The sequence below is a fragment of the Condylura cristata genome, unplaced genomic scaffold (assembly GCF_000260355.1).
Source record: "Condylura cristata isolate star-nosed mole 26May11 unplaced genomic scaffold, ConCri1.0 scaffold00016, whole genome shotgun sequence".
NCBI classification, from domain to species: Eukaryota; Metazoa; Chordata; class Mammalia; order Eulipotyphla; family Talpidae; genus Condylura; species Condylura cristata.
In genome coordinates, this window is record NW_004567117.1 from 32,323,392 (window position 1) to 32,347,676 (window position 24,285).

The 24,285-nt window shown below is 49.3% G+C and overlaps 1 protein-coding gene across 1 annotated transcript in view; it reads left to right on the forward strand.

Moving 5' to 3' along the window:
- Positions 1 to 24,285, forward strand: part of MAPK4 (mitogen-activated protein kinase 4) — a 128,064-nt gene that overhangs the window by 80,331 nt on the left and 23,448 nt on the right. Inside the window, exon 2 of the mRNA XM_012725791.1 lies at positions 7,544 to 8,956. Coding sequence (XP_012581245.1) covers positions 8,411 to 8,956 — 546 coding nt within the window. The 5' untranslated portion in view covers positions 7,544 to 8,410. The remainder of the gene's footprint in view (positions 1 to 7,543; positions 8,957 to 24,285) is intronic.

The following is a 24,285-nucleotide window of genomic DNA, read 5'->3' on the forward strand; positions in this document are numbered from 1 at the left end:
GCTAAGCCCTTTGCCCATCCCAGGGGAGGGTGCCGGGGGGGGCCTGGCTGGGGCATCAGTGCCCGTCAGCGGCCCCTGTTGAGACTTATTCTAGACTAAGCAATGCTTTTGCCTTCGGTCAGTGGCTGTTCTGCCAGCTGATGTGGGGAGAGCTGCCCCGGGACCCAGCTGGGAGTGGTCCTGGCCGGAGACAGCCAGGGTTAGAGGAAGTGCTGCCTGAGGGGCACCACAGGTGACAGCGTTTGGCCCCCATCTGCCTGAGTGTGCACCCTGCTCCGGCACACGGGCAGGTCCGTTCCACAAACTGCTTGAGCCTTCTCACTTCCTGGGTACAGAGAGCAGACTTCATTTCCAAGGCTGGAAGGCCAGGAAGGGTTGCTTCTCCTAATCCTGGGAGCTGCTGCCGCTGCTGTGAAGGTACAGCCCACACCTGCAAGAATCCGAGTTACGACATGATTCCCGTCCTAGCACGATCCCTTCCTGGGTGAGGAAGTGTCTTTGCCAGTGGGCTCTTTTGGATCCTGTACAGCATCCTCATTGGAATCCCACCTTCAACTACTACTTACCCTGGGGGACTCAAAAAGCCTTCTCTTCCAGGTCTCAAGGGCACATTTTTGTCTTCCAGGTCTCAAGGGCACATTTTTGTCTTCCTGTTTTTGCAAACATGCAGCCATTTCTGTGTCAACTGGTATTTATTAATGGGGTACTTGTTTAATGGGGTACTTGTTATATGCCAGACGCTGGTGCCACATCCAGGGAAAGTGAGTGTAAGGTTTCAGCCATTTGGGAGGCTCCAGGCTGGAAGGAGAATCCAAGCCAGGGAGGACCTAGACCCCTGGCTTCAGGCCAAGTTTGCCTGCATTCATCTTGGAAACATCAAGTCTCTAAGTCCCTCCTCTCCAGTACCCCCAAATTTAGTGGCTTAAACAGCACATACTGCCACACAGGTCCTGTGGGTCAGGAACCCCAGGAAGGCTTAGCCAGTGCCTGATGTAAGGGTTCTCTGGAGACTGCATTTGGGCTATGAGCAGGTGGTGGTGCTTTGAGACCCCTCAGGGGAGAGTCACTCCCATGGTGGTCAGCAGCCTCCAAAGAGCCATGGCCGAGGACTTGCACGTGGTCCCCCACAGCACTGTCCCAAGACAGGGCTACTGGCTTCCACCGAGTGACTACCCAAGATGGGACCTAATTTCAGAAGTGGCATCCCATCACTTTTGTCATATTCTGTTCCTTAGAGGTGAGTCAGCACACTTGTAAAGGGGGAGACTGCATGGGACCTGAGGCCAGGAGGTGGGTGGGCCCTCGGTGGCCTCCTTCCATGTTTTCCGAGGCCTTCTTTGAGGAATCTGCCTAGTAGACTCCTGTGACTTGGGCGGTGGAGCAGGGAAGCTAACCCCTGAGGATTCCAGCAATTGCTTCTGTAACTGCCATAGGTGGGTTCCTCTCTCCCAGTAGCTCCTTGAGGTCAGGAGGTATGTGTTCTACATCTCTTTATCTCTCACCTAGAACAGCTGGGTACCCCAAGACCCCCAAACCTGCTTGCTCTAAATGGATTTTGTTATCTGCTGCATCAGAACAAAATGTTTTACTGAGTCAGACCTTCAATGGAAAAGAACGTTAATACAATGAATGTGTGATAGAGAAGCATTTAAAAGTTTCCCCATGCAACACCCAGTTACCCATTCCCTAGTGGATAAACACCCAGCCATACAGGATAAGCCCAAAACTTGTCACAAGCCCAAAGTACCTTCTGGTGGGGCCCCACAGGAAAGGGCAGAAGGGGCCAGTCTGGAAGGGAAAGAGTAGAAGCAAACCCACGTCAAGATAAAGGCTGCCTTAGTCAGCCTCTCCAGGGTCTCTTTCCCTATCTCTGTCTCTTTAAGGGTCTCCCAAGTAGCTGCAGCTTCTTCACACGTCTCTTGGCTTCTATACCTCCTCCAGGTCTTTATCTCTATCTCCTTCCTTTCTCCTCTCAGTCCTCTAGCTTCTCCTCCCTGCCTAGCTGCCCCCTTGGGTGGGGCAAGGAACTGGAACCTCCAAATACCTGTTACACAACCATATACCTGACCAGTTTTTATCAGTTAGATAATTTCATCTTCAAGTTGAAAAAAGATACAATAAAAATGTCTTCAACAACAGGATATGGAGATCTCAGTTGGCAAGAAATCTGGAGTAGGCAGTCCAGGCTTGGCTCAGCTTCGCGATGTCAACAAGGCTCCACACTCATGGCCAAGTCCAGCATGTTGGCCTCTGCCCCAGGCTTGTGCCCATAGGCATCAAGGTAGCTGCTGAGCACCAGCACCACTTCCTCCCACAACTGCAGCCAAGGACTGGAAGTAGGAAGGAAACTCCCCAGACTTCAACCCTGGGAGCTTGCCTTTACAACACATTGTCCAGAACTGGATCATCCACGCATAACCAAGAGAGCCATGCAGTCCAGAGAGCCATGTGATCCAGAGAGACAGCGAGCCTCTCTCTCTGTGGCTCCCTTACATATCCCCAAAAGTCCCAGAATGCCTGCTTAGCTCCGCCCTTGGGTCCTTGCAGTTCTCTCCGTGGTATTTGCTGGGAGTTGTAGTTTCAATAACTGGATTAGGGGGTGGAGTTCGGAAAACTGAAGTAAGGAGTGGAGTCCACAGAACTCTGCAAAGTTTCTTCAGGACATCCTTTCCCCCTAACGGGGCCTCTGTTAAATATCCTACAGTGCATAGGATGATCCCACAGCTAAGAATGATCCGAGCTGTCGGATCTTACAGAGGCTGAGAAGCCTGCTTTGTTCTAGCCACGTCACCCTTGGGTTAGCTGCTCAAGGGCTGACCCAGACCTGGTTTCTGCTCATGTGGAGGAGTTGGGAATTGTTCCTGGGTGGGTGACCAGTGTCAGCTGTAGGATCTGTGTATCAGCCCACTGGCAAGAGGTCAGAGAGCTCATGTCTAAGTTGTCCAGGCCCCGCAACCTCAGCTTGGCCCAGGTTTACAGTTAGGGTGGGGGTCAAGAGCTGGTTGGGAGGCTGGGTTGTTAGAACTTGGATTTGTTTGTTTTCTCAACCCTTAATCCCATTTCAACATTCTATTCCAGTTTCTCTTTCCATAAATTGGGCTTCTTAACTGCGGCCACCACATTGGGGCTGAGCACAGGGAAAAAAGGTGACTTCCTTATGCTGTCATTTGAGAACCACCACAGGCTGTGCTTACCCTAAATTTGCCCTTCACTGGACCTGTGAAATCACACTGGGTCTTGATAGTTCATGGTGGGAATCACTCATCTGAGCTCAGATGATGTATTCCTGTGGTGAGAGTGGGCTTTGGCATCAGACCCTCCTGAATTTATGTCCCAGGTTCATTTTCGGCTAATGGTGTGACTTGGGGAAAGCCACTTCCCCTCTGGGCGTGCATGGGAGAATAACACCAACCTCATAAGGTTGTTTTTTTTTTTTTTTTTGATACAAATGAATTAATGGACCAAACTTTGGGACGTGGTGAACCCTCAATAGCATGGTTACACCACCTTTATGTCATCTTTGCCACCTCTCCAGAAAGCTTCAGTTTAGATCAAGTGGGGTTTAGGGGTGAGGTATATCAACAGAACCATGGAATCACAGAACTAAAAGGTAGCTTGTGGTAAACAGAGTTGAGCCCAGAGGGCATGAAACCTACAGTGAACCCACCTAAGCCTGGGATGGGGTCCCAACCCCAGGGGACCTTCCAGGGAGAGCCAGTCTGGGATTGTACCCCCAGGAGGATGTCAGGCATGTTACAAAGACGAGGTTGAGTCATTGCTGATCAGAGACTGTATGTCCTGAACAATCCAAGTTATTTATTCTCTCGATAGAATAACATTGCCTTTCTCTGATCTAGAGAACTTGAGGCTTCGAGTGAGCTAGATCTAAATGGTGCTACCTCAAATTGCACAGTGTAAAACCTGGTGAACTGTAACACCCTCCCCTCATCCCATCTCCCCAAGAAGGATTTTCTGCAAATTTTTGGATGCTCAGGAGAGGGGAAAAAGCAGTGTCTAGGAAATGTCAGCACCTCCCTAGGGGTCATAATTTCTGCTGAAAGTAGACAGCGTGGGGTTTGGGAGGATCTCAGCAGGGAGAGGAGGTGAGTCTAAATTTAAATTTTGCAAAGCTGCTTTATAAACCAGAGCCCCGGGAATCCCAGAAAAGGACGTCAGCACACACCGACTCTTCTCTGGTTTGCCTCCACATGTTAAAAGGTGGGTGCTTGAGAGAATAATCAATTGGCCTCAAATAAAATATTCCGGGAGAAACAGTGAAAAACCAATGGGAAAATGAAACCCATTGTTAGGAGGGTAGATTTATCAATTCTTGTGTTTCTTAACGTGGCATTCACCCTGGACATGTGGGCACCTGGCTGCCCTTGCAAAGAGATACGAGCATTTTTCTTGCTGGGTGTCATTCGAGCACAGCTGAACCGATGACCTTTCCTTCTTGCAAGAGGAATGCCAGCTCTCTGGCTGGAAATGACACCTGATTCAGTACAGCTCTGAGCCAACCCTTCCAAAGGAAGAGTGACTGTTTTGCCCAGAGAGGCTGCATCCTGCCAAGGGCAGCCGTACCCACTCCTCTGCCCAGGTGGGCACATTCAGACGCCAGGTCTGCCTCTCCCCGGTGTGGGTATCAGTGGACCCACACCTCTTGGTATATATCATGCAAGAACTGAACCACTAATCTGAGACTTCTTAGGTAATAGGTGTTTCATAACCAGTTCACCTGTGGAGAAAAGCAGAGTTTACAATAGAAAGGACACAGGGATTGAAAAGGAAACATAGGCAATGAAGAGGTTTGAGATGAGACGAATAATCGACTCAGTGGGCACCAACAGATAGAAGGGGCCTGCCTGGTTAGCATGGAGACGCCAAGAGAGGCATCACCTCGGATGAGAGGAACAGGACTGACGTTCCTAGGTGCTGGCTCACCTGAGTAGCTGGCTGGCTGGGGATAGGTTGCATCAGAACAGCAGTTCTAAGGAGGGAAGAATAACCCTCCCCCCCTCTAACAAATGTGCACCCTCCCCCCCAATTGTGTATCCATAGCTAACATTCCTCTGGTACTGCCAACTGTTATTTTCTAAGGCAGCTTTGTGCCCCGGACTTGAGACGCTTATAGGCTAGTTGGGAGGGGGCCTGTCTAGAAGGGTCAGCAGCAGCCCAGGTTAGTGTGTGGTGAATGCCAAATACAGATGCACGGTGCCTTAGCAGTCTAGGAAATGGAGGAGTGTTGCTGAGGCCACTTCAGAGAGGAAGCAAGTCTTTGTGTGCATGTTTAACGATGGGAATTTCAAAAAGTGGGGAGGAGACAGAGAACATTTCTGGAACTGGTGGGGCACAAATAAGCAAATAGGAATTCCAGGACTTGGGACACAATCAGGAGCGTGTGAGGAAGGTGGAGGGGCTGGAATCGAGCCTTCTAAAGGGCACATGGAGCCTACCCTACCCAGGGAAGCGGGGAAGGTCACACAGACAGACACACGTGTGTGCACACACAGGAAATAGTCCCTTTCCCATGTGAGAGGAAAAGGAGTTTTAAAGATAAATAAAGCACCTCTTAATCGTTCACAGACTATCTGCATTGCAGCTGATCTTGAACAAATCCTGCTTTCAGCTTGCTGGTGATGTCATCTCTTCCCTGCTCAGGTGCTCACTCCTGTCTCTGTTTACAACCCACTGGGAACCAAAAGGGAAGAAGGCTTAAGTGTCTCTTCTCATAAAGCAAAATATATAATTGCCTGTTTGCCGTGCCTTTGGGACCAGACTTGACATATGGATAGAGAGTGAAAGACGCTCCAGTTTAGTCTGTCACCTGACTTGGGCAGCAGGAGTCAGAGCAGGTATGGAAGGGGGCGCTGGGGTGACTCTGTTCCCCTGAGTTAGGAATCCAGGGGACTTCACTAGCACAGCCCATAGACTGTGGCTCCAGAGTGTGCTCAGCACTGTCCTCCAACTGGCCGGGATCCTCACACGGAGGAAAAGGTGCTCATTTATCTGTTCATCAAATGCTTACTGGCCTGTGCTGGAAGCACCGAGCTGGCGCTCTGAGCGTTGGTGCCTCATCTGCAAGCTGAGACCTTGTACTACAATGTCGCCTCTCATGCTGTTGGCACTTGGGGTGGGTGACAGCTACTCACTGCTGGGGATGCTTGCAGGGATGGCTCCACACCTGACCCTGCTCTTCAGAGGCCAGTGGTGGCGCCTCATCAAAAGAGCAAAGGAGGGCAGGGTCCCTCCCAGTTAAGGAACATTGGACTCGCATGCTACAATGGCTTCACAGTCTGTAATTCTGTACGTCTGTGATTATTTTGTTGTTGAGCCCACTAAGAAATTTGCAGAGGAGAATTGTTCGAGATGAAACATCAGTATAGTAGGTTTATCTCATGCAAGTATGAGGGAGTTTTTAACAATGACAGCAAAAGGTGACATCTGTTGAGAAATTATTATATGTCGGGCCCTTGGAAAAATTCTTTCACTAGAAGTCTTTAGGGGGCATCTCATTACTTACTACTCCAGATCATCTGTGTCCTCTAACTTCACCCCTTCATTTCAGCACGTTGAGCGAACTGCTGTTCTGGCTTCACTTATCATTTACTGAGCACTGTTTGGATATGAAAGTATCCCCACAGGGATGAGATTGAAGAAGCAGCCTTGGCTAGGTTGACCTCTTTGTGCTCGGTAGTGTTTGTTCTTTACAGTTGTGGACTTAATAAACTTATAAAACATGACACCCCCTTAGAAAGTACAATACTGCTTTTATGCGAGAGCTCTGAATTCTATTGCTAGTTTTGCAGGTCTTCCTCTTCACTTAGGCCCCGTGCCTATAATTTGAGCCAGCAGTCAACAGGGAGCCTTCAGGCTAGGATTTGACCCATAGTTTTGAAGAACTTGCTTCCCATCTTCCAAGAGAATACAGTTTACCTTGCCAGACTTGGTGCTGGCTTGCTGGGCAGAGTCTCTTCTTTAGGGTGATAGTAAAATTTCCTTGTAGTTTGGTAAGGGCTTATGGGTGGGAAGCAAGAGATACAATGTAATTAAATCTCAGTGCACGCAAATTGTCTCTTAAAATATTCAAAGACATTTGCAAAAGAAGAAAGAGGTCCAAGTAGAAAAGCAAGATTATTGATCATTTATTTTCTGTCTGTAAATAGTTACTTATTACTCTCACTTTTCCCAGCTAGGGCTGATGTGTGTGTTTGGAGAACATAACAAATGAATTTTGCAAAGGTCAGAGCTGATCATTCCCATCCACATTTGTACGCGTTAACCTTCGGGGAGCAGGTATTTACATAAAAGGCACACAATTTGATGGTCTTATCAAGCCGATCCATCTTCTGTCCCTTTCAGGGGAGGTTGCACACAGCAGGAGGGGTGGCCAGGCAGGGCAAAGCCTGGAATCCCCTGAGCAAGCAGTGTTTCACTTGGCTGGACAGATCAAATAACACTCGGGCTGGTTAACAAAAGACACGCAAGTGGGAAGGTGTTGCAAGCTGAGTGTGGAAATTTACCCAACGTTCTATTTCTTTGACAGGGAAGGAGACTCAGTCCGAGAGATGCCAAGTTCCTGCAGTCTCTCTGAAGTCCGGCAGAACACAGTCTCATTGGAGGAGGCATGGGTGAGGGGGTGGTAGAGGATGCCACCCACATCTGAAGCCTGCAGAGTATCCTGGCCTGGCCGCTGAGCCCCCCTCAGATGTGGGACTTCAGGTATAACCCGGAGTAGAGCTCATGAAAAGTGCTTGGGTTTCTCCAGCCCCCTTCACCAATGTTCACCGGACTGGTCTGGATATCAGAATCTGAATGGAGCTGACAGAGGAAGAAAAAAGCCTCTAGAAACCTCCAGAATCAATTCTCTGGGCCCCTTCCAACTGCTTGGGCAACAGAGAGCAGGTAGCAAGCTGCTGGAGGCTGTGATTCAGCCGAGCTTTGGACTATCGTAAGGAACCCAGTTCAGCAATGGCTCCATATTTCACCCAAAGGAACGTCTTTGAATGAAGGATTTAAAGGGGAGGGTTTTTTCTGCTTTACTGTGACAGAAAACATTACGTTCTCTTAGAGAACGGCCCTGTTTTTTTCTTTCCAAGAGCTGTATTTGCAAGAAGCATGAGCCTTCCTAAGTTTCGAGGTGGGCTCGGGCTGTGTAGGAGGTGGTGGACAGCTCTCCCCATGCAGGTTCAGAAAACAGTCTGAGCCTCCAACTTCTGCAGCTCGCGGCTATGAACATAGGCACTGCCGTCTCCAGCAAGCTGGTGGCTGCACAATCACCAGGACCAGAAGCATCAGCCCTCTGCTTTGGGACTTGACAGAATGAAGTGTGCTGGGGCAGCCACTACCTGGGACGTGGCCTTTCCTGTCTGCCCCTTTGTCGCACGGGCAGCCCCTGACCACTGAGCCAACAATGGCCGAGAAGGGCGACTGCATCGCCAGTGTCTACGGGTATGACCTCGGAGGACGCTTCATTGACTTCCAACCCCTGGGCTTCGGTGTCAACGGGCTAGTGCTGTCAGCTGTGGACAGCAGGGCCTGCCGGAAGGTGGCCGTGAAAAAGATCACCCTGAGCGATGCCCGCAGCATGAAGCACGCGCTCCGGGAGATCAAGATCATCCGGCGCCTGGACCATGACAACATCGTGAAGGTGTACGAGGTGCTGGGACCCAAGGGCACCGACCTGCAGGGCGAGCTGTTCAAGTTTAGCGTGGCCTACATTGTCCAGGAACACATGGAGACTGACCTGGCCCGCCTGCTGGAGCAGGGCACACTCACGGAGGAGCACGCCAAGCTGTTCATGTACCAGCTGCTCCGCGGGCTCAAGTACATCCACTCGGCCAACGTGCTGCACAGGGACCTGAAGCCTGCCAACATCTTCATCAGCACAGAGGACCTTGTGCTCAAGATTGGGGACTTTGGGCTGGCGAGGATCGTCGATCAGCATTATTCGCACAAGGTAGGCCTGGTGTAGTGCGTGGCGCGTGGCATCCTCAAGAGCACTGAATGTGGCAGAGGGTATTCCTAGCACCATGGAATCAGGGCCCCGGGCCGGTATCAGGGGAGGATGGAACATCCAAGAGGTCGCTGGCCCAACTAGTTGGTGTTGGTGGGAGCTTGGAGGGGGAAGTTCTGGTTTTTAGTCTTGATTCTGCTGAATGACCACAATCAGTAATTCTGGGCCGTACCAGTGGGGCTTGGATAAGATGACCCCTAAGATTTCCTCCAGCTCTTGTATAATTGTGCAGCTGGTGAGTTTGCCTCTGGCATACTTTTGTCCCTAACCACTTCCTCTCCTTCCTGTCGTTCAGGAGTCCCCGTGAGGCTTCCGCTCCGCACCCATGCCCCCAGAGTTGTCTTACTTCTCCCACCGAAGCTTACCCAGTCTGTGTCCCAGGGGACGTGAAAGACGGATCTGACCCGTGAATTCTCAGTGCACCTTATCCCACTAGTGGCTCAACTCTCCCAGGTCCCCCGATGCCTTGGCCCTCTGTAATATTAAATATATGGGTGTCACAGGACTATAGTGATGGCACATGGGTGACTCGGAGATGGGAAACCCACAGGGATTACAATTGAGATGAAAAAACAAAAATGTACAAAATGATGTAAAAATAAACTATTATGTTTATTAAAAAAAATATATATATATTAAATATATGGGTGTCAGATGGTAGTGTTGAATCTCCATGGGGGGCTGCAGAGTGGCCCAGTGCTTCCCCCAGCTGCAGAGAGCAGAGCTGATCTGGCCACATTGGTGGGGACAATGACGCTCATTCTCAAGGCTCAGACCTCTTCCTGCCTAATCCACTAATCCTGTCTGGAGCTAGGAGTCCTCGAAATTCTCTCCCCTTCCCAATTTCTGCCACTTTAGGGGAGCCTCTGAGCTCCAACAGAGTTTGTGATAGATGGCATTTCTAGATTCCTACCAAAACTCTGAACTACGTGTTTTTTTGTTAGAATGACAGCATCCCTAGGAAGGATTGAACCATCAAATGTTAGTTTGTCTGCTGAGGGCCTTGTGGGTCATAAAGGGGAGCCAACTTCTGACCTTGAACATGCTTCAGCTTTCTCTCTGAGGCCTCATTTCTCTATGTTCCCTTCCATTCTGGTAGGCTGAAGAGTCACAGACAGGCACTGACCTGTCAGATAGCTGCAGTGAGAAGACATCTAGGGGAGGAGGGTGGGACTCCCTGTACCACCCTCACCAGTGAGAACTTGACGTCCTGCCCAGATTTCAGACCCCAAATCAGCCCAACTGACTCTAGCCCTTAGGTGACATTAACCATGAGCTTAACAACTCTGCCCCTCCTTCCTGCGGCCAGGTCATCTGTCAAAACTCAGTGCCAACTCTGTTAATGTAGGAATGTCTGAGGTTATAAAACAGCACTAGCAACGCCCTCCTGTCTTCCTGATGCCCTCTGCTATTTCTATCTTCTTTTCTTTTTTTTTTTTCAGTAAGGAGCCATAACTCCAAATAATGACTCCAGATTACTTCTTTTTTGGTTAAACAACAAGCAGAGATTTCAGGACACGCCTATGTCTAGGATGCACAGAATCACTTTCTAAATTGGAATAACTGGCACAGGTTGGGGGGCTAGTTGCTCCCTCCATGAGAGTCGGCTACCATGAAACCTAAGGAAAGTGCTCAGAGCACCATCCTTCGGCCTCCTAATTGGGAAGGGGATTTGTTGGCTGTAGTAATAATTCTCAGTGGTATGGTGTGAGGAAGGAACACCACAGGGAGAGGCAGAGGTCCCTTCTGCGGTGCTGGCTTGGGACACAGACAGTCACTGCCCCCACAGCCTCCCCATCTTGGACAGGGCTGAGAATACCTGCCCTTCTGCAGGTATGAATAAGATGGCCTTGAAGGCATAAGGATCCTTATTGCCAGCACGTGCCCAGCACAGGAGCTGGGCAGGACAACCGGGTACACCGTCCAGCCACAGTGACTGGTTCCCTGTTACTCAGGGCAGGAGGTCACTTCTCTAGTAGGAACTTTATTTTCCTAATGTAGAAGAAACTACATGTTCTGACTTAGTGTTCTTGGGCTCGCTTCTATAAAATTACCTGTGGGAGTTTACAAAATCTTGGGAGCCAGTTATGAGGCCCATAGGTGTCCGTATCAGCCCTGGGTTTGGCAGGCACCACCGCCCCCACCCCGTTTTCCTCCTTCATATACTTTCTGCTTTTAGCTTCCTCCCCACTCCTCTCCAGCTGATGACGAGAAACTTTAATTTGGTGCTTTTATTTACCCGACGTGTGCTGAAATCAGTTCTCATTTAATCCACATAATGCTTGGAGTGCTAAGGGCAGCTCACCCATTCTTAGAGGGAGAGACATGGTTTTCTCAAGTGTACTTGGCCGACTGTGGCAGAAGGGACTAGAACCGGGTCTCCTCCCACCTTGATGGGTTATCTTTCCATCCTTCATGAAGGTTTTTGGAGGTCCAGTTGGAATTGACCTTGCCTCTCCCTGAGTCCCCTTGGAGATTTTCTACCCACCCCACACCCTCTGCCTTCTAGCATGGCCATTCCCTACTCTGCATCTTCCGTGCTCTCCTTGCTTCTTGTGTTCATCTTGCTTCCCCCAGGGAGTCTGGCCGTGGCCCTCTGTTGACTATGTGATTTTCTGGAACAGGTGGGAGCAAACCATTTACCAGCACATTACAGACAGGAGCCAGCTTCCTCATCGATTCCATTAGAAGGATTGACTCTGAGACAGAGAGCACGTCATTGCTCCTGCCAGCAGATTGATTGGGGTCAGATGTGTGCATTTGCTCTCCACAGTGTGTTTGGAGAGAGGTGTCTATATGCAAACTGCTCTAAACCTGACCCCTTCTAAAATCTGGGGATCCTGCACTACCTTGAAAAAGATCGTGCTCAACTGAGCCTTAGCTAGCACCTATGTGCAGTTACAGAAAAGGCACTCCTTTCTCCAGGCTGTCCTGTCTAGTGCCAGGAGCAGGCTCTGTGAGCTCTCCCAAGATGCAACACCTAGTGGACAACACCTGCCCAACCCCCATCCAGCTATATGCTACAGATGATCTCAGTCTCACTGAGACCAGTGTCCTTCATTTCCACCTCCCCTCATCTGCTTCAGGACCTGGCATAGCAGCTGCCCATCGTGTTTGTCTGCTGAAGGGGGTCCCAAAGGACCTGGCCTTCTCTTTGCTAATGAGCAGCTTCAAGTCACATCAAGGAGCATTCTGGGCACGAATCCCCTAATTCACAAGCCCTCGTGACCTGGGTCTTTGTGAGGTCTTTTGGAGGATGACAACAGGCCAGCAGCACCAGGGAGATGGAGCGGGTGCCACTGGTGTTTGATGGCCCCCTCCCCTTATGGGGTGGTGGGGGGCACTGGCCTCATGCCACTATTCACCCCACTAAATTGCATGACCTCGGGCCTAGGCTTTATGTAGCTTTTTCCTTATGTGTGAGGTCACAGTCATCTTGTCCATCGCGTTCATTCCACAGATGACGAAACCAAGGCTTCGAAAGGCAGGGGTCTTTCCATGTTGTCTTAACTACCATGTGTTTGCATCGCTCCTATTCTGCCTAGTTCATAGGATTCTTTCTGTGTCCAGTGAAAGTGGAGTGTCAGCGTGCTTTCAGATGTACCAAGGGCTACCCACTAACAGAACTAATCGCCCAGTGGTGACGTGGCAATGCCGGGCAGACGTGGGCAGTCAGTTTCCCCTAGGGACATGATGGCCAAAGGGCGAGCCCAGAGTCTCCTTGAGGGGGCTCCCCAGCCTGTGGTCTGTGAAGAGCCCCTTCTGCCTGCCTCCTCAGCAAGCCAGCTAATTAGTTCCTTGTTGTTTGTGTCAGGAAGGAGTGGCTGCAAGATCAGAGTGTGCTTTCCTTTGAATTTATTCTATTAGGATCGAGAGAGAGAGAGAGAGAGAGAGAGAGAGAGAGAGAGAGAGAGAGAGAGATGATGCCTCTGAGCCCCATGCAAATTCTCAGAAATGTCAGGGACCCCGGAGAGAGGGTGCCGAGTCCTGGCGGCCCCTTGGCAGCCTGATCAGCTGCGTGGATGCCTCCCCAGGAGGAGCAACCCTCGCCCTTACTGTGGCTGCCTGGGGGCGTTCAGCAGGTGTTTCCTCCCGGGAGGCAGTGGGCAGAAAACACACAGGAAAGGAAGGACAAGATGCCCATGAGAATGTGGGCCACCCAAGACTCTTGTGTGTTGGCGGGTCATGTGAGCAAGTCTGTTTTCTTTGAGGCTGAGCTGCCTTTTGGCCCCCGACCCCTGACCCCCTCCTGTCCAGGTCCTCTGTCTCCCCTCCTCCTTCACCATCAGAGTGCTTTCAACTTTGCTGCTGCATTGCCTGATGGTTCCTTACCCATCAGCTGGTCCAGTGGATCTCAAAGTGTGGTCCTGGACCAGCAGGATCAGTATCACCTGGAAACTGCTAACAGCTTCTCAGTTCCCATCTCAGATTCAACTAAGATGCTCAGGGCAGGGTCTCAAAAGCTATTCTAATAAACCTGCAAGTGATTCTGAGCCTTGTTAACTCATTAACTTTTTTTTTTTTTTAAGATTTTATATATTCATACAGAACTGGGGTACAGGCCAGAGATGCGGAGGGTGAGAGGACTCACCAGAAGCAAGTACCTCAACTGAAAGGGGAAGTGAGTGGGGGGGGAGGTGTCGCGCCCTGCCAGGGAATTGTGAAGATTATCAGAGGCCGGATGACTGTCCAGCCTCAACCACATTACGCTGGAAAGCGCCTCGGTCATTATCACTCAAGTTTGGTGCGAAGTTACACAAGCCCGCGACCGTGGGCCAGAAGGCACGCTGCTTCCTTCCGTTTGGTGTCATCAGTAGTTAGATGATCAGAAAAATGATTTTAGAAATCATACCCTTTTCGTGCTGGTGTGAAGTCCTTCCCTAGAGGTGATTTTTAAACAGAGGCAAGTGGTGTCACAGTTCAGTGAGGCGGGGTGTTGGACTGGGGCTCGGCGAATTGCCATAGTGTGTGAAGGCTCCTGGCTAAGTTGAAGGAGGCAGCGGCGCGTGGTGGAGCTGGCTCTGCTGGAGTGTGGCCGGGGGCGGCCTCCCCGCTCCCTCCCCTGGCCACCTTGATGGCTTCTTGTCTGCTCAAATTGCATTTACCCCTCCTCCTGTGCCTGGACATTCTCACAGAAAGCACCCTAAGGCACGAACTCCCTGGAAGTGGGAGGAGTGTTCGCTTCTCTGTCCGTTGGATGTTCCGTGTGCCTGTGTGATGGGGTCTCTGCAGTGCAGAGGGGAAGCCCCTCAGGGCAGGGCCCGAGGAAGCCCAGGGCAGGACCCAAGGAAGGACTTGCCCAGGATCCCAGGGTAGAGCTGGGGTCTATGGTGCTGGCAAGATTTCATGAGAAAATGGGCTCATGGAAGGACAACTTGGTGAAGTTCTTAAGCTGCTAAGTGTGTTATTCCAAATCAGTGGAGCTGAAGAGATTTATTTAAAAGGCTATGAAATATCCCTTTTTAAAAGGGAACAATATGACCTAGGGGATTAGGACCGAGGTTGTACCAGAGAGTCAAGTGTCCCTGAATGCTTCGGCAGACTTGGCAAGCTAATGTTGGCTTTCAAAGCCTCCTTTCCTTGTCTCACTGCAGCCCCAGCGTGGAACCAGGAGCTTCACTCTGGCCCTGGCCTCAGCCTACTGCCAGACTGCCCTTCCTGGACACATCCCACTTCGAGGTGACATGATACATCTTAGATAACTGCCATGACTCAGGTACCAACGAGTACAGAAAGAGGCCGGCCAGAGTCCTAAGCCAAGTTCGAGAGGTGCCCTGCCTACCAGAAATTGACTCTTATTGCCAGGTCACAGAAGATCTAGGAGCATCTGGGACTGAGTATCTGATGAGCGAGGAAATGTGGTGCCCAGAGCAGTGGCTATTTGCCAACCTATTTGTCGGTTTTCTGTGTTCCAGCAACTAGCCATGCACACGGTGTGTGCCAGCCACCTGTACTGCTGCTCCATCTCAGAGGTGACCCTGTGCAGGTGCCTGTGGGTCTGCTTCTCACTGGGGATGAGCAGCTGGTTAAATCATGTACAGACTCTCACCCTGTCTATGGGCAGCCCAACCCTCAACCAGAGATCTTTAGGACCCCTTCCCCCCTCCACCCCCGCACAACTGCACACACAAAACCCTGAGCCTCTGCCCTGTGAAGCTCCTTCCTCTCCAGCAACCTGTCCCACCAGCTCCAGACTTTGCTGCCCCGGTCTCCACTCAGCTTCTCTTTGCTCCAGCCCACTGTGCTGTGACTGGGAAGTCTACCCACTGTGAAACTTTCCTCCTGTGCTTCCCCCCATTGTTGGGGGGCCTGCCCAGCCTACTGTTCGATGCCTGACAACCTCTGCTCAGTGTTGTGTCCTGCTTTAGAGTCACTGACAACAGAAGGGCGAAGCCAGGAACAGTGACTCCCTCATGACCAGCTCTGACACTTACAGGTCCAGTTCTGTGTGGCTGGTCTTTGGTGCTAGATTGGAAGCAGCTGGAAGGAAGTGTTAGTGACCTGCTTAGTCCCCCCACCCCCAACCCAGAGCAGGTTTAATGGATATGAATAAATGGAATTAAGTGGGGACCTGGGACAGTGTAGCAACGGTGCTCCTTCCTCCCTTCCGCCCTAAGGTGGGTCAGTGAGGGAACACCCTTTCAGATGCTGTTTTCGGTTTTGGTGTGAAGGAGCCAACCTCGAGTCCTGGCTCCAAGCTTCCACCTCAGGTGTACCCAGGTTGTAAATGTCTCGGGAACATGATTTGTATTATTTTATAGGCAGATAATCTGGTGTTTATACCGAAGAAGATTGGAAAATTGAAGCAAAGCCTTTTCAGTTTTCTCCTGATTCAGCCTCTGCTGCGGTAGCCCGTTGAGAAGACAGCAGTGTAGAAATGGAAGGTTCAGGGGCCAGTGCCCTTCTGCTGTTATCTCGATTTGCCCAGCCAGCTCCTGCATGAGCTTCACGCTTCTAGCACTAGGAAACGTCAATCTTATCTTTGGCTGCTTTTGCTGCCACTGAACTCACCTTGTGCTGTGTAATCACTGACTGGTCACTGTACCCTGGAAAACACCACTCATTAACAGCTCTGGTCCCACACACTGTTCCCTCTGCTCGCAATGAAGCTCCTACTTGCCCCTGCAGACTTGGCTGGGGAGCCTCACCTCTGCAAAAGCTCTCCCAGCCCCCAAAGGGAGAACAAGTCACAGCTTCCTCTGGTTGCCAGAGCAGTTCGCTCCTAACGATTGTGATGGCCTGTTTATCGCCCTGCTCCCCAAAGATAGTGGGGCCTTAGGAAGGAGCATGTGTAGGGGCAACCATATGCAGAGTGAGAAGTTCGCTGTGGATTCTGGCAAACAGCAAAGAGACTCTTGGAGCCTTCGGTAGATTTGCCGGCCCTTAACACTAAAGCTGGGAAACAGATACAGGCAGACCAGTGGGCAGGTAGCAGCAACCAGCCCTCCCACTTGACCCCCCTCTCCCTTCTCGCTCCCCTCTCTCTCCTCTCTGGCTTCTCTATTCTCTCTTCCAGTGATCTCCCCACTCAGCACCCATAGGTATGAGTGTCCTGTGAGCGCTGGCTTCTCGGCCAGGTGCCCGTATTTATAGGTAAGTGTACATGGCCCATGCTCACGCTCCCAAGCACTTTTTGTAATAACACCTTATTATACATGGGCAACGAAGCCTAGGAGGACAGTAAGGCCACAGGTGGCAGCCATAGAGGCTGGCAGTGGGACGCAAAAAGAGCCTGAATCCTTCCATTTTCCCTGTAGCATGTATCATTCCTCTCTGGACGCCGACCAGCATCAGGCCCATGATACACGAGCACTAAATCCTTAGGACCAAAGAAGTTACAGCTCTCTCTTTCCATGGAATCAAGCACGGTCCTCAAGAACCTCTCCGAATAAAGCTTTCAAAAGTCTGAGACCATCTGCCCCTGTAGATCTCTACAGCCTAGACTCTTCGTCTTCACACAGTAATATCTAGGCACTGCTCGAAGTGCTTGTGGTACGGACCTGCTTCATACTCAGACAGCTAACGTCAGGGTACTGCCGTCCCCACTCTACAGATGAAGATGCTAGATAGAGAGAATAATTAGTTCAAGGTCACCCAGCTCGGAAATGGAAGTGCTGGGTTTCAGAAACCCCTGCCCGCCCCCCTTCCCTCTCCCTCCATTGCACTCTCTCCTTCTCCACCATGATGTCTGGGGCCGTGTTTTAGCCACAGAGCATTTGGTCTTGTTGGCTATTGAAGTGACGCTGTGCACAGAGCTCACTGTCCTGATGTCCTGCCACTGACCTCCTCACACCCTTTCTTAAAGTGTGCCTTCCAGAACAGAGCATGTGGGGCAGGGTGACTGGGCGTGTGAAGTCTCCACTCTGTGCTGCTGCTAGTTTGGGGGGGGCAGCCTTATCATATTGTTGGCGATTATTGAGTTTGTAACCAGGTGACTTCTGTTAAGCTCACTGTTCTCTATTTGGCATTTATTTGTTGTTTTTTGTTTTTGTTTTTGTTTTTTGGTTTTTTTAGCCCAAATACAAGATACATTTAACCTTGACAGATTCCATCAAGTTGACTTCATGCAGTTATTCCAACCTGATGAGTTCTTTCTGAATCCTTGTTCGTCATAATTCATACGGCCATCTTCTAAGACTTCACCCTCATCACAGATTTTAAAATGTGCAAGATTAGGCAAAAGGCTTAGCCTATGGATGCTACACCCTGTTCTCCGGGGTGTCACTGACCCTCCCCTGGCATTCTTTGAGAGTAGTTGTCCAACCTGTTGGCAGATTTCCAATTATCTAGTCTACATGCATTAACAAACAGCCTGTTCCTCCGAAATGGCCTGAAAGATTCCGTGAACTGTCTTCCTGAGATTCACGTACGTTGTCTATAGTGTCCTTTCATTCTACCGCAGTACAATTAAAACCACGTCCTAAAGTTAAAAAGCCCAGTTCAAACTGTGACAGAGGTGATACTTTAATCCCTGCATACATAGACCTCGGATGTTGGCAAACACCATACTGTACTTAGCGACACCTGATATGTGAAAATCTAAACTTAACAAAGCCGTGTTGGGGGGTTAGGCAACAGTTAAGTAAGTGATGGTTCATCCCCTAAATAGAATGTTATGCAACTATTCTCAGTGGTGTTTTTGAAGCATGTTCAATGACATAGAAAGGGTTTAAGTAGTAATGATTAGGTTTAAAAAGCAAAATCATGTAGATGGTATGATCAATATAGTTTAAAACAAGGAGAAGCAAAAGGACACATTGATGTTAAAACTCCAAAATGTTACCAACAGTTAGACAATGTGTGCTTTTTTCCTTGCATTCTTAGATTTCTCTAATTTGAAAAATTGCACACCATGAACAACATCTGGTTTTATTACCATCACCTTTTCAGATGTGAGGCTGGGAAAGTTTGCTCCCAGAGTAAGTTTACCAAGAATGTGTTTCTTGCAAAAGAGGGGGTCCCCTTTTTGGGGGTTCCCAAGAGAGTAGACCAAATGCTTGGCACCTGGCCCAAGAGGTCGTGCACACTGACCCACAGCTCCATTCTGCCCCCAGGTGCCCACTGCCCATCCTCAGCTCCCTGGGCCAGGCTGGCCTGGTGTGCCCTGCCCCTGAGAGCAGGAGGACCCTAGAGACTGGTATCAGGTGGCCCTGGGCAAGTTACTGAACCCCCTCCAGATGCCTTGGCTCCCTTGTGTCTGTTACAGGGTAGCCCAGAGTGGACTTGGGCTGCATGTCTGTGGGGCCTCACCCGCACACTTAAAATGTAATTTTCTAAGATACTTGTACCCCCATGTTTATTGCTGCTTTATTTACAATTGGAAAAACATGGAAGCAGCCCAAATGCCCAAAAGTAGATGACTGGATTAGAAAGATGTGGTACATATATACAATGGAATATTACTCAGCAACCAAAAAAGAGAAACACATGTCTTTTGCAGCAACTTGGATGGAGCTGGAAAAGATCATGCTTAGTGAGATAAGCCAGAAAGAGAAAGAAAAATACCGGATGGTTTCACTCATAGCAGGAGTATAATGGACCAGGCGAGAAAATAACAAAAATAATGAACAACCATATACCAGAGACATTCTGTGGGGGCGGAGTGGGGAATGGGATCAAAAACGGGGGGGGGGGAGGAAGGGAAATGCACGGGACTATGGTGGTGGCACAGGGGTGATTTGGTGATGGGAAACCCGCGGGGATTACAATCGAGATGGAAAAAAAAAATGTGCAAAATGATGTAAAAATAAACTTTGTAATAAAAAAAATGTAATTTTCTGAACTTCTGCACACACAGAAAGGGTAATGTGTTTATTTATAAAAGGGGAAAGGAAAAGGAAACAGGAGAGGGATACAGAGTAACTGGAATACTTTATCAGCTGGGCTAACTTGGAGCTCTAGTCCTAAACTAACGTCCCAAACTAAGGTTGCTAGCCCCAGTCACACGGTCAGAGAGCAGTTGCTCCAGAGAGAGAGAGAGAGAACTGTTACCTCTTCAGAGTGACAGTTGGAAAATCATTATTTATCCCCCAAAGTCCCAGAATGCCTGCTTAGCTCCACCCTTAGGTCCTCACATTTCTCTTGGTGCTGTGGGAATTGTAGTTTTCCAACCACTGGAGTAGGGGGTGGAGTCCAGAAAGCTGGAGTAGGGGTAGAGTCCACCAAAGTCTGCAGAGTTCTTTTAGGACATCCTTCCCCTTAACATTTCTACTTCCTAGGCTGTTGGGAAATTCCCTGAAATGATGTATGTGAAATTCTTAGCTCTGTGTCAGGCATCTGAGAAACACTCGGTAAATATTGGCTTTTTAGGCCCTCCCTGGCGGGGCAGCGGGTTAAAACACAGCACTAAGACGCTAAAGCCACTTCTGCATGAGTTTGACCCCCACCCCAGAGGTGATCGAACAGACCACGGCAGACCTCTCCTGACCCACCCGCTGCTCCCCTCAGCAGTGTGCTTCGTCAGTCAGCCTGTTCTGCTCCCCACTCCATGGTGAATCCTCTCACTGCCCCTGCACCTCTGTCTGTACCCCAGTTCTGTAAGCATAAAAAAGATATTGGCTTGTCAAACTATGATTGTTACTGTTGGAGGGGTGCCTGTGTTCTCAGACACCTGAAACTCCACCACTAACTGCATTTTACTAAAGGCAGGTAGCTTTGCTTTAGTTTCTCTTCCAATATACAAATGGAAGAAGTGACAGAGGGAATAAGGCAGAAACTCTTACTTGAATCAGCTTGCCAAAACAGACTGATTAGGAAGCACTGGCATGAGGGAGTATGCTTACCCCAAAGGATCCCAGCTAGGGAGCCCCCCCTCAATTCTGCGATGTGGCCACGATTAGTGCCAGTGCTGATGCTACCCACCGGGCGTGACGGTGCCCAATGTCTGCCATGTTCTCTATGCTTCTGCCGGTGGCCTTGCACCATAATGAATTAAACTTCAGAAAGACTTGGCAGCTAAGGAAGTCATTCAGTCATCAAAGATTGAATTCTGTTCCCCCAGTGCTGTGTACCAATGCAGAAAATTGAATGGGTGCCATTTAGTGATATTTCCAGCAACAGGGGTTGAAACAGTCTTTTCTTCTTAACCTTTATTTAGCCACATCACCAAAGCCTCCTCCATAGCAAAGAAGTTATCTACATAACATTCTTTTCAACATTCTGCTTTTTTTGTTCCAACAGTGAATTTTCTTCTTAGATGTGGCTCCTGATGTAAGCACCCCAGATCCACCCAACTTTTTGGGTGCTAAATAAGGGCATGTTGGTTGGTATCTGAAAACCAAAAATTACAAACAGTCTCCCTGCAGTTCCCTTCAGCTTGTGCATTTTAAACCGAGAGCGCTGTTCCTCCATCCAGCGTGGGCCCAGGTTTTCAGGGTTTGTGCTGCGATGTCCAGAGAATGTCTGACACCTATCTTGATTATTTGTGTGCCAGGGTGCCCAGGACCATCCAAGAGAGAAGCTGGTTCCTCCTGCTCCACTTTGGCATGTTAGAGGAGAGGGGTGCTGGGGTAGGAATGACCCGAGATTCTGAGCAAGGAGGCCAGGAGGCAGGACTCTGCCCCCATGTCTTCTCCACAAAGCCCAAAGGAAGAGGGCAAAGGGCCTGTTCTCTAACTGGGTTAGGGCCCTGCAGGGGTTATCCAGCCCCTGCAGGATCTTCTGCCCACTGCTCTATCTGTCTACACCTGCCTTGGCTGTTTCCCATCATTAATGTGACCTCTGGCCAACAGTTCTGACCTGGTTTTTCTCTCTGGCCTTTTTCTTATAAATAGTAGGAAAGGAACATGTAACTGTACCTCCGTTTTAAAGCTCAGGATGATCATACATTTCTAACCCACTCCCACTGCTATTTTAAAACCAGGTATGAGTTGATATGCAAACTATACTAATTTTCTTCTCTGAACAGCATCTTGCCATTGACAGCACCCTGATGCAGTGAGGTACCATGGAGCAAGCAGAGGTCCCCCCTGTTTCACAGAGAGAACAAGATATTCGGGACAATAGTTTTAAGAGCATTGAACAGGGATTTTTAAACAAAGGAAAGCAGGTTAAGGCACAATAGAGTAGAAATGATGTTGATGTTAGAGAGTGGGGAGGAAAGTGGGAAATAATACTGAGGTGTGATCCCTCAGGGGTGGGGCCGGAGGAATCCTGAGAATCAAGGATTGACGTTTTTCATGATTGAACTTTAAAAAAAATGATCCTGGCCCTCCCTGGTGGCAAAGTGGGTTAAAGCACAGCGCTGAGAATTTAAAGCCGCTTCAGCATGAGTTCGATTCCCACCTGCCCCGGAGGTGACCACATGGCGCGGCAGACCTCTCCTGACCCGCCCGCTTTTGCCCTCAGCAGTTCCTCATACTTCATGGATCTGCCTGTTCTGCTCCTCACTGTGTCTCAGGTGAAGCCTCTCGCCACCCCTGAACCTCTGGCCTATACCCCAGTTCTGTATGTACAAATAAATAAATCTTTTTAAAAAAAATGATCCTGTACCATTTCTGCAGTTGAAATAAAAATACAAACCTCACCTCCTTGATGGCAAAATGAAAACTCCAGAAAGAGTTGGCCAAGAAGGCAATGCATGACCAGAAAGGGCAGGTACCCAGAGGAAGGAATCAGCTAGAGTTTGATTTAACTCTATAAAGAGAGGACTCCTGGTCACTTGAAATTTGACATTTTTATTATTAATGTATGAGCAAAGGAAAAAAAAAAGACTGTGAAGTTCAGTGCCAGAACTTAACAAATACTGGGGCCTCTTATGTGTAAAAGCTGTTCTATGTGTGAAAATTTCCCACATGTGCACATTATCAGTTCAGTACCCATGTGGTATTCAAGGAGAGGAAGTTTTCCAAAGCCAATCAGCCTCATGTCAGAGTATGCATATATAAAAAGGCATTTTAGACTGAAGAATTCCTCTGTAAAATAGGTTTTGATTAGTCTCAGGTGTTCCCAGCAGGCTCTGGTCCTTTGTGAAGAAACCAGCTCCAAAGGCTTAAAAGAATGAGACTGTCTAGAACCAGAATAGATTTTAAACAAAACTGCAAAGCTGGTAGTTCACCTTGGAGTATTCCTGCCTCCCCTTTCTCTATCTCTTTCTTTGAATTGGAACTCCCACCCACAGTTTACTGTTTCCCATCTCCATTCTCATTCTCCCTCACTGGGTGCTATGTCCTTCTCAAAAAACTGCCTGGATCTTAAAAAGAGAGTTTGTGTCAGTCATTTACACTTTAGTATGAATTTTAACTCAAAGCCACACAGACAGTAGTGGTGGTTGTATTTTAAGTTTTTACTTTTGATTGTTAAAGGGAAAGAAAATTTCAGGCCTCAGCTAGCAGGTGGAGGCAGCATTTTTCAAGCAACCTTCTGTTGGTCTAGAAATCACACCTTCACGCTACTGTCTGCCGGTAGCCGAGGCCCTAGGCATCCTCATCCAAAGTTTCAGTGCGGACCTTACCAATCTCTGTGGGTCCCCTTCGGCTTCTCAGGTGGAAATCACGGGTTGTTTTCCAAGTGCTAACTGGGGCTGCACTGTGTGGCATTGGTGGTGGTAGAGTGCTAAGCATAGTGGCCTTCATGTGCAAAATGTTGCCTGCGAAGTCTGTGGTTCAGATTTCTGCCTCTTTCAGGAGAGAATCTGGACAGCAGTGTCTAGAGGATCTTCAATTCACTGTGGAGAGCCCAGAAGAGAGGGTTCTCCTGTTCATCCAGAGAGGGACAACCAAGGGACAAGCTGTGATTCTGTTCCTTAAAAATTGTGTCGGCAAGTTATTCACCCTCTCTGTACTCAGTTTTCATCCCTGTAAAGGGGACTTAACATTATCTACATTGTAGGTTTGTTCTAAGGACTAAATAAAGAATGCAAAGTACATATCTCCCACAGCCTGGCAGGGAGCTCTTACCACTTGCTGAGGAACAGAACTGGGGTACGTGGGATGGAAAGAAAGAAAGGGCCCAAAGTCAGTGAACCCAGGGTTGGAGAACTTGGTATCAGAACACCTGTTTGAATCAACTCAGCTTTGTTCTATCTAGTGTCCTCCTCTAGGGGAACACTCTTGGGCTCCCGAAGCAGCGGGGTCCTGGTGACTCCCAAGGGGAGTGCATGCACTGACACATGATTCTAATAAACTTCATGACCTGGCTGTCAAACCCACCATGGATTAGAGACAGCAAACTAGGGACTAGACAGGCACCTAGAGAGCAGCGAGAAGTGACAGCCAGTAGTCTGACAAGTTAAAAGAAGAAATACAAAGGCTGACAGCAAAATGAACAGTTGTAGCCGCTGAGCCTGGGAGGAGTCTTTTAAGTAGCCAGTTGTGTGTTTAATGTGACCACGGGATCTTGGGTGGGGAACACTTTCAGGTCTACACATGCTTTCCAAGCCTTTGATTTGCTCCCTACTGGATTACTATTTGACACCCACCCCCCAGGATAATCTTGTGCCAGAGATGTGTCTACTGCTATTTTCTGCTATTTGATGGATGGGGAAACTGAGAAGAGAACTGCCTGGCTCGGATACCTAGGGAGAGCAGGGTTGGTTTTTGCTCCAGGTCTTCGGACTTGAGGGCCGGTGCTTTTTCCAATGCAGCTGTTTTCAACTTTGGTGGCTGGAGCTGCTGCAGGAATACAAGGGAGGCCCAGGGTGGGGCTGTCCCCATAAAATTCCCACCACCACATCGCCCGTGAGCCATCACCTAGTCTCCTGTGCTCTTCCCTCCCCTGTTTTGACCTATATCCTTCCCTGCTCCTGCTGTTATCTCAGATTTAGAGTTTGCTTG